The sequence below is a fragment of the Camelina sativa genome, chromosome 14 (assembly GCF_000633955.1).
Source record: "Camelina sativa cultivar DH55 chromosome 14, Cs, whole genome shotgun sequence".
In the NCBI taxonomy this organism is placed as follows: Eukaryota; Viridiplantae; Streptophyta; class Magnoliopsida; order Brassicales; family Brassicaceae; genus Camelina; species Camelina sativa.
Window position 1 is genome coordinate 4849333 of NC_025698.1, and position 9737 is coordinate 4859069.

A 9737-nucleotide genomic window follows, 5' to 3' on the forward strand; every position below is an offset into this window, starting at 1 on the left:
TTTCACTAGAGGTCGGCACAAAGATGGATACGCTGTGTGAGAGCAGATGTTGATCATGCGCGATTCCGCGACTTGACCAGCCATGAGAAAGATCAATACGGCGGCGGATGCCGCGACAGCCACGAAACGCAGCTGGAATGTGTCGCGGCCCGCCATTTTATTTGAGTCTTTCTTTATTTTAAATCTTAGTTTGTTAGAGAAGAATTAGCACTAGGTAATTTTTCAATGCTGGAGGTAACGTTGTTATATATAGAGAAGTTTTTTTTATGGTTATGAAATTGTTGGCTGTGCGTGTTTTGCGTTATCTCGTTTTATTTTGGTAGTGTAATGCAATCTGTGAGGTTTGTCTTGTTTTTAGGAGATTATCTTCTTTATCTTTTTTAAGCATATGAAAATAGGTGTTTGATTGACACATAAGTAAGTATATTAATATTGATTTGTATACGAGAACTAATGTAAATATATATATATATATATATATATATATATAAGAACAAGAAAACAGTAAAACCAAATGTGTTCATATCATTCCTTTTAAAGACAACAACAGCAGGGAAAAGTTCTAAAATGGCATTAGAGTCAAAAGTTCAAAACCATGAATCAGGAAACAAAAATTTTACCCAAGAGTTCAAACTAGAAATGCTCAGCGAATACAATGAGAAACAGAAATCAATGGCCGAAATTTTAAGATTAGCAGGTAAAAGAATTATTTCATTCAATTTTAACAAGATGCTGATGCATGTACCGGAACTTGCAGATGTCATCGCAGAAATCATCTGCACTGCTGTGATTGCTCTTCATCCGAAGAATCCTTATCACCATTCGTTTCAAAACTCTTGCATATCTCACAAGCGACTCGAGCGTGTTCATCTTCTGTTCTGCGTTCAGTGGAGATCTTACTGTGATAGTAACCTCCTCCAAACACGGTATTGCAAATCCTGTCTCAAGCTGCAAAGAGAATGGAGGTTAACATTATTGGTAAGTAAGATTTTGATTTCATATGGAACGTTTCTGATGAAGAAGAGTGTATCTTTACCTTCTTTAGGCTGTTCTTCTGGCAAAGTGCAGCGAACATTGCTCCATGGATGTCGAATGTTTGAAGCTTTGGATGGTTATTGAAGAACTCGACAAAATCAATCTCAGGAAAAGGTTGAAGGGACTCATTGCCCGTGAACTCGACCTTCATAAAGAGACGCTTCACGTCTCTTGCTTGCTGCAGCATTATGCATAACGCATCCCAACACCATTGTATACCCCGAATCGACAAGTCCTCAAGCGAGGAAAGGTTATGAAAATCTACCATGTAAACTCTCCCTGTTAACCAGTCAGAGACAAAGTAAGACAAATGACATTTGCAGATGGTAATGGAAGGAACCAAACAAGTAGTAGGCTCATAAATGTTTACCAGCAATATTGGAGATGGATAGGGTCTTTAAGAATCTGGTTTCAGGGACTCGGATAAAGCTACAGCCTTGAACATCAAGGGGCAGTAACCTCGGACTAGTGAGGACTAGCACGCTGTTACCTGGTCCATAGAAATCCAGCTTACAGTGCTCCAAGTATGGCAGATCGATCGATATGGACTTAACTCCCTCACAGGCTAGCAGAAGCAAGTTACTCAGATTCGGGCATGCACGGAGAGCATGACACAGTGTGGCATCATCAGTTCTTGCTCCAACTATTTCGAGGCAGCGAAGGTTAGGGAACATATCCCACTTGGGAGGGCTCATCATCAAAACACCCCAAAGCCTCAAAGTCTCCAAATTCTTAGCCACGCCAACGCAGTCAAGCTTCAAAGGACCCTCTACAATAGCATCCTCGCTAGCGAGATTATCCATTCTCAGCTCCAATAGCTTAAGAGAAGAACCCACTTGCGTCATCCAAGAAGCTAGACCACAGCTAGAGAATGGGCTGTAGACCACAAGCTCCTCAAGACGACGGAAAGAGGAAATCATCTTGCGAACGATGGTGTCAGATTCAACAGTCTTGGAGATGGTGTCATCATCATCATCATCAGTCTTGGAGATGATGCTATCGAAAGAATTCCGGAGGAATGTAATTTTCTGAACAGAGTCAGTAGACTCTTTCCATCGGTTGGAGACGCAGTTGCAAGCAGCCACATCTTTTGCAGCGGTCATGTTGGAAAGAATGTATTGAAGGAGCGCATCAGGAAGAGAGTCCATTTGTTTTTTTTTTCTTTTGTTGGCTGAGACAATTCATCGAACAGTTGGTGGGTCAGTCAGTTAAAATGAACAAAACTATAGTAGTATAAAATTACACATCTTCAATGCAATTAAATGGGCATCATCATCATCATAAATCCATGAATATCGAAAATGACAAAGCTTGTCTACTACTACAACTAAGTACTAACTAAACCCCCAAAATAAAATTAAAAAAAAAAAATTCTCAACAGCAACATTATAATGAAAGCAAAATTGAATACACAATTTCTTTTTAATGTCTAGATCTTAAGTTGAGAGAGCTATCGATAAATTCCCCCCAAATATAATTAGGCTAGAGATCTGAAAATTGCAAGCTCATATGATAATATCCTATAACAAATGCCCCAAATACAAGACAGAATCGAACAAGAACCCTAGAATGACCACATTTTTCCAGGAACAAAAATAGCTACAAAAATGTTAGAATCGAGAGACAAAGAAGAAGAAGAGATGAAACCCACATTGCAAAACTATTTACAAGACAAACAAAATCCACAGATTAGATCCCGGGAGAAATTAAAGGGTATTGGAAAAAAAAACAAACATTTTTGTAAGATGAGCTTCTTATTAGATCAATTACAGGTGAAGAAGAAGAAGAAGAAGCCCCTTAAAAAAAACACACACACACACACACAAAAGAGAAGGTGCGAAGAAAAGCAAATGAGAGAGTTTAAGTATCTTACTGAATAATAAATCTCTAAATCTGGGGGTTGGGTCGAGATAGAGCAAGAACTGAAATCTCAAATCTGGGGAGAAGGAAGAGAAGGGGGATTTTTGGGTTATTTGAAAGAGAGAGTGGCGCGTGAAGAGAGACGGAATGGCGGAGTGTTTCAAATTTTGAAAAATAAAAGAGAGAGAGAGAGAGAGAGAGAGAGAGATCTCACTTTCTCTTTTCAAATTTACAAAACATTTCCGCAGCTTTTTTAAAAATAATTTTTTATTTGTTTTTCTTATTTAATTTCAAGTTTTCAACTGTGTAGCCCTAGTGTAGTGAGTGTATTTCATTTTTTTAATACAAGGCAGATATATGTATGACACATAATAATTTGTCTTTAGTATTGTTATTGATTCACCATTGGATTCAATCCTGCATATTGTAGATATTATTGACAATAAAAAAAAATTTAAGGAAAGGTGTAGATTTTAGGTTATTTTATATTATATACCTTGTAAAGTTTATGAAGAAGCTTGGCAAAATATAAACTTGAAGATATTATGAATTAAAATTTAGGAAACTAATTAATAATAAAATTAACCTTTTTATTATTGTGTAGGTAAGAAAGTGGGTTACAGGTAAAAAGATATTTTTCTTTTGTAAAAACATATCTATATTTTATTAAATTAAACTATACTATTTGAAGGGTATGTAAAGATTACAAAAGAAGCACACCTAATATATACTGAAAACCATTTTATGCCATGTTGCTCTTTTAGTTTATTATTTTATTAATTGCATATGATGTTTTTTTTTGGTATGATTTTTGTTTTCTACTTTCATTGTAATGAAATATCTGAAGTATACAAAAACCATTTATTATCAAAAAAAAAAAAGACACAAACCATTTTTCTCTTTAAAAAATAGAACATTCATAATATACTGTTTAAAAATAAAAATAAAAAACAATTAATGATATAAGTGAAATTATATTAAAATTACTAACAAAAAAAATTGACATAGTTGAATTCATATATTCTATCACATAAAATATGATAAATGCAACTATTTTATTTGATCAAGTTAAGATATTTTCTTTAATGAAATGCTTACTTCTCTATTTAATTAACTGATATGTTCAATTTTTATATTTTATTAAAAATTTAACTTATCATTACCTGCGTTTTAAAAAAAAATTGATTACCTGCACTTTTTCAAAACTGATTACCCGCGTCTTTTCGAATAAATGACTACCGCCACATGTATTTGAACACAATTAACTTATATTTAAATATGATTTTAAACTATAAAATATACATAGAAACTTTTTGTATCAAAGATTTCAAAAATTGATAAACATCACCATACCTAATGAGTAAACAATTTTGACAAAAAAAAAGTATATACTCCCTCTGTTTCACAAAGAGTGTCATTCTACACTGATTTTTTTGTTTCACAAAGAATGTCACTTTATATTTCCAATATAATTTTTTACATCAAATTTCTTATTCTACTCTTAACGCAAAACTCTTTTTATTAAATTTGAATAATTAATTACTCATTAAATAAGGACAAATATGTATAATTCAAGTTTTTCTTAATTTGTGTGCAATGTATCAAAATGACACTCTTTGTGTAATAGAGGGAGTATATTACATTAGCTCTCATTAAAAGAAAATCTCTCAAATTGGCTCTTTATTTTTTTTGTTATCCAGATGTCAAAAACATATCCAGATGGAATGACTAATATATATATGTTGTAAGATCATGTTTTACTTTTCTCACACCACACCACCTTTTTTCACTATTAGCTTTCTTCTGCTCAAAAGTTGGTTGAGCCAACCTCCTCTTTTGTTTTCTTCTTCCTCAAGACAAAATCACCTGAGTTGTTCTTTTTTTTCATATACTCACTCTTGCAATGAAAAAACAGCCAAGAGCGAACGATGTCGATCAGCAGCAGCAGAACCTCAACCCTGAGAACCCTCATCAAGCTTCTCGATTCTTCGGTCAGAGCTGTTACTCTGCTCTGTCGCGTTTCTTTAGTCTCCGATGTCTCATTGTTTTGGTCGTAAGCTTAGCGATTCTTCTTCCTACGATCTTCTGCCTATTCCCCAGTCGATCTCATACACTAGCTCCGCCCATGTCTCAACCCCATGCTAATGATACAATGAACTACAATGGTAAGTGTCTTTCAACAAAAAGTTTAATACTTTACCAGATTTTAAGAGAACCCTTACTGATTTAAAGGTGGAGACTTTAAGTACATAAGCTGTCTCTGGTTCTAGTAGTGAGTCTTGAAAGATCTCATATGACTGACACACTTTATATCTAAAAAATTTCTCTTGCTTCTTTTTGTTTTAAACCAGCTGCTTCAGTACAAGCTTCCTTCAAACTTCGAAAACCAGTTTCTGAGGTTATCTCCCAAAAAGGAAGACTAGAGGATGATATCTTTCGGAGCATACCTCTTTCGAACGACACCAAGGTTATAAAGAACATTTTCTTAAAAACTTATGCAATGTAGTGTTTTTGATTTCTGCTTTTAATAAGAGGGCTAATATATATCTAGTTACTGTTGAACAGGTGACTGTTCTGTCTCTGCGTCAGTCATGTTCATGTAAGTATACAGATGTGGAGTTTGCAGTTGTACCTGTCTCTGCTGGCTACGAAATAAGCACACAGTCGTTAAATTCACTCCGATCGTCTTTTGTTAACCTGTTTGAACAAAGATCGAAGCTGAACCTGACCACAACATGTTTTGGGAAGCCACATTCTTTTCAGGTTTTGAAATTTCCTGGGGGAATCTCTGTAGATCCCAGTGGATCTATCCCTGTACCTTCCATTGGATATGTAGGGAATCTTCTCAATTTTACACTCAATATACCAATGTCCGAGATACTACGAGATAGCCGCCATGCTCGAAATCTAAGTGGTAAACTTGCGGTTACGTTGTGTTTGGAGCCACAGGAGAGTATTTATTTCCGACTCACCAATATACATGGATCTACATTATCTCCACCGGTACTTGTTCAGGTTTATCTTGTCATAACCATAAGAGTCAACCTTCAGCAGAGATTGGACCATTTTGCACACATCATTCAAACAATCAGTCAAACATCTAGTAGTGCTAACAATCTCGGTCTAGACAACACAGTTTTTGGTGAAGTCAAACGTATTACTATCTCAACAAACCTGGAAGGCGAAATTCTTGATCCTGCGTCAGTGATGGCACCAACACCAACTCCAGCTTAATACCCTTCTCTGTGTTGAAGTCTTTAAATGAAGCTTTCTTACCGAAATTGCCAAAGCAGTTTCTCTTTTAATCTTGATTCTTCTGGGAAGGACGTGTCAGTGTTTCTTCTTAGAACTAATGGCCTCATCAAGGTTGTATGAAACATAAGTTCTTTATTCTAATGAGATGCAGCTTGAGTTTAATTGTTACTTCTTTGAATTAACTGCTTTAAACAATCTATTAAATTTAATACAACAGGGGATTTCAGATTCTGCATATATTGAGTTTTTATAGCCTCCCTAGATATGGTTGGTTTTTCACAATTAGAAAATCGCCATTTTCTTTGAAGTGATTAAGCTCTTCCTCTAGCTTCTTAATTACTTCATCTTTCTCTGCAAGAGTCTCTAGCAATGTTCTATTCTCTTTACTAAGAGCTTGAAACTGGCTGATGATTCTATCTATCTGCACTTCAATGGCTTCATCACTAAGCTCAAACGCAGTCTCCACAACCCTCAGAACCCGCCACAAACTCACCACCACGATGAAACCTGTCCCTTTCTTCTCAAGAAGCACCTGAAGAATCAGAGCTACAATCGCAAGTGCACCATCCATTACACAACCCGGTTGCATGAAGAATGATTTCCCCATAGCAACAGCCAGTGCAATGGATTTAACGGCAAGGATGCTAAGAATCGTGGTTCCTCCCCAGCGGAACCATTCATTCTCGGTTTCAGCTTTCTTGACTGATGTGCAGGAGAGCAGAGAAGAAGACAATTCGAGGGACGTTAAGATGATGTCGAGAGAAAGCAAGAAGATGGTGAAAAGGTGAACTTGGTATGACTCTAGGAACTCTGATAAAGTGATTCTCCATTGTTGTTTGATGGAGATGAGTACTTCTTGTTGTTGTTCTTTTGGAGAGAAGAGGCAGAGTTGTCGCCATTTTTGCCGTCTGCACCAACTCCTTATTAGATTTTGGATGGAGAATTCGACATTTTCAACTGCTCCGGTGCTAATAGAATTCATGGAGAGATGAAAAGATTTGGAAAGTTGTTGGTAAATGGGTGATATTATGAGCTTTAAAGGAAGGCAACCAAATTTTAATTGGTTTAAGAAAGTAGTTCTTTTTTGGAAAATGACTTGAAAGGCAAGTAATCCTGAGATATGACGCAAGCTTGTGTTTTTATTTATCTCTCTTTTAGGAATTAGGAACGACGATAGAAAAGTCGATTTTAGTCTGGTGGTTTGTTATAACTTTACTATTTCTTAGGTAAAGAAACACTTGCCAAATCTGAAAGACTATCCCATTAATTGACACAAATTCAAAATATATTTCAAGTGTAAGAAAAATTCATTAATTCTGTATAAGATTTTGCTAGTGCTTGTTTTACACACATCAAAATACTGCAAATTACGTTAAGTTCTATTACAAGATTGTTCCTTCTTTGACGCGAATAGTGCAGAGATATTTATTTGTTTAGATTTTAGACATATCAAAATACTGCAAAATAACGTAAAATTTATTACAAGACTTTGATGCCCATAATGTTAAGATATTTGAGGTCAAAACAAAAAAAAGATATTTGATTATTTATTATTTTTCAACTTTGACCCTTTGTTTTAGACTTCAAATTCGTCTTTACATTGACTATGATAGCAATAGGCTAGTTCAAGTTGGCGGCATAGCTAATTGGATTCCGCTCTTATAAACTCATCTCGAAACTGCTTGCAAAAAAAAAAAAAAAACTCATTAAATTCTTAGATCTACAGCTTTAACTAATTGCAAAAGTGTGAGGAATCTTTAAAACCTTCCAAAGAGATATTAGAATCCATGGCGAGTGCAAGTGGAGTGCGAAGGATCAAGCTTGGAAGCCAAGGTCTTGAAGTTTCGGCTCAAGGTCTTGGTTGTATGGGACTTTCCATCTTCGACGGAACTACCAAGGTGGAGACAGATCTCGTTGCTCTCATTCACCACGCTATTACATTCCGGCATCACGCTCCTCGACACATCTGACATCTACGGTCCCGAGACCAACGAGTTGCTCCTTGGCCAGGTTCTGACTTCGAGATTTTCCATCTTTTTCCACACTCTATTGAGATGCCTAGGGTCTAGGGTTTTGAAATTGTTTTGTTATGTGATGTAATCAGGCTTTGAAAGATGGGATGAGGGAGAAAGTGGAACTGGCGACCAAATTTGGGATTCTCTATGAAGATGAGAAATGGGGTTACAGGGGAGATCCAGCCTATGTGAGGGCTGCGTGTGAAGCGAGCTTAAGGCGTTTAGGAGTTAGTAGCATCGATCTCTATTATCAGCATAGGATCGATACTACTGTCCCCATTGAAGTCACTGTAAGCTTCTTTTATTTTCTTGGCAATCTTTCTTCTTTCTTGAATCCATGAGCTGACTGTTATGGTGTTGTCTCCCTGTCCAAAGATTGGAGAACTAAAGAAGCTAGTTGAAGAGGGGAAGATAAAGTACACTGGTTTGTCTGAAGCCTCTGCCTCGACTATAAGGAGAGCCCATGCTGTTCACCCGCTAACTGCGGTACAATTAGAATGGTCTTTGTGGTCGAGAGATGTTGAAGAAGATATAATTCCTACTTGCAGGTGCAGAATCTTCAGCAAACATTCCTCTTCCTTACTATAATTTTAATATCTTCACCTTGTAATGTTCATCCTTTGCTTTACTTTCTCCAGGGAGCTGGGGATTGGAATTGTAGCTTACAGTCCTCTGGGACGGGGCTTCTTTGCTGCAGGACCTAAGTTCATTGAGAATATGGACAATGGTGACTACAGAAAGGCAAGTCCATGGGTTCATCACATGATTACATGAATGGTCACTGTCTCAGATAAGCGTAGTCAAGACGAGAAATGAGTATCATCTCGGTATGTTGTTATTAAAACTATGTTTTGATCTATTCCAGGGTTTACCAAGATTTCAGCAAGAGAACTTAGACCACAACAAGATTCTCTATGAAAAGGTCAATGCTATGGCAGAAAAGAAAAGCTGCACGCCTGCGCAATTAGCTTTGGCATGGGTTCATCACCAAGGAAATGATGTCTGCCCAATTCCCGGAACCTCCAAGATCAAAAACCTTAATCAGAACATAGGAGCTTTATCTGTAGAACTTACTATCGAAGAGATGGCCGAGCTTGAAGCCATGGGACGCCCAGGTTCTGTGAAAGGAGAAAGATCAGACACAATATAGTTACCTATAAGAATTCTGAAACTCCACCATTGTCTTCTTGGACTGCATAAACCAGCTGTAATAGTTTTGCTCTGCCATCGTGCTGAGTTGTGTTCTGAACTACTTTTCATTGTCGTCTTTTAGCTACATTATTGTCTGTCTGTTTCTGTCGTAATAGTAATAAAACTTTGAAGTAAATCTCTCATTAGGACTGAAGATTCTGCAAACATTTTAACAATGAATTGAGAAAGGTGACGATATACACATACAATGATTTGTATCACATCATAAACTACGAAAATGAAGAACATGTACCTAGTGGATAAAAAATTATTGCCTTAACTAGAATTTGTATTACACATAATCGGCCTCTGAAGACCAAACTCAGAAGAACTGTTATTATACTAATTTAAGCATCAACAAGATTACAGCAAAAGGCTTTT

General features: G+C 36.5%; 5 protein-coding genes and 1 long non-coding RNA gene across 7 annotated transcripts in view; 2 read left to right on the plus strand and 4 right to left on the minus strand.

Annotated features, from left to right (window-relative positions):
- On the minus strand, nucleotides 502-3109 carry LOC104739701 (F-box protein At1g10780-like). The gene is made up of 4 exons (XM_010460136.2): nucleotides 2909-3109; nucleotides 1406-2206; nucleotides 1037-1314; nucleotides 502-948 (listed from the first exon to the last, which is right to left on the minus strand). Exons 2-4 carry the CDS (start codon nucleotides 2181-2183, stop codon nucleotides 712-714), a joined length of 1293 nt encoding a protein of 430 aa, XP_010458438.1. The 5' UTR covers nucleotides 2184-2206; nucleotides 2909-3109; the 3' UTR covers nucleotides 502-711.
- Nucleotides 4686-6213, plus strand: LOC104739702. Its single transcript, XM_010460139.2, has 3 exons — nucleotides 4686-5060; nucleotides 5247-5362; nucleotides 5461-6213. The coding sequence occupies exons 1-3, from the start codon at nucleotides 4799-4801 to the stop codon at nucleotides 6127-6129; spliced, it is 1047 nt and encodes a 348-aa protein (XP_010458441.1). The 5' UTR covers nucleotides 4686-4798; the 3' UTR covers nucleotides 6130-6213.
- LOC104739703 lies at nucleotides 6303-7153 on the minus strand. The gene has a single exon (XM_010460140.2). The coding sequence runs from the start codon at nucleotides 7130-7132 to the stop codon at nucleotides 6398-6400; it is 735 nt and encodes a 244-aa protein (XP_010458442.1). The 5' UTR covers nucleotides 7133-7153; the 3' UTR covers nucleotides 6303-6397.
- On the minus strand, nucleotides 7677-8003 carry LOC104739708. Its single transcript, XR_760054.1, has 2 exons — nucleotides 7915-8003; nucleotides 7677-7828 (listed from the first exon to the last, which is right to left on the minus strand). It is a non-coding gene; the product is annotated as an uncharacterized LOC104739708 (long non-coding RNA).
- Nucleotides 7843-9371, plus strand: LOC104739706 (probable aldo-keto reductase 1). The gene is given in 7 exon segments (XM_010460144.2): nucleotides 7843-8087; nucleotides 8089-8160; nucleotides 8255-8455; nucleotides 8541-8713; nucleotides 8804-8906; nucleotides 9031-9307; nucleotides 9310-9371. Coding segments are annotated over 7 exon segments (1032 nt in total). The 5' UTR covers nucleotides 7843-7937; the 3' UTR covers nucleotides 9366-9371.
- The window catches only part of LOC104739704, a 4521-nt gene continuing 4165 nt past the window's right edge, over nucleotides 9382-9737 (minus strand). The window contains exon 10 of one of the 2 annotated variants that reach the window (XR_760053.2): nucleotides 9382-9460. The gene's annotated coding sequence lies outside the window, so the exon portion shown is untranslated. Of the gene's footprint in view, nucleotides 9515-9737 lie in introns of both variants that reach the window. The other variant, XR_760052.2, reaches the window with a different exon arrangement.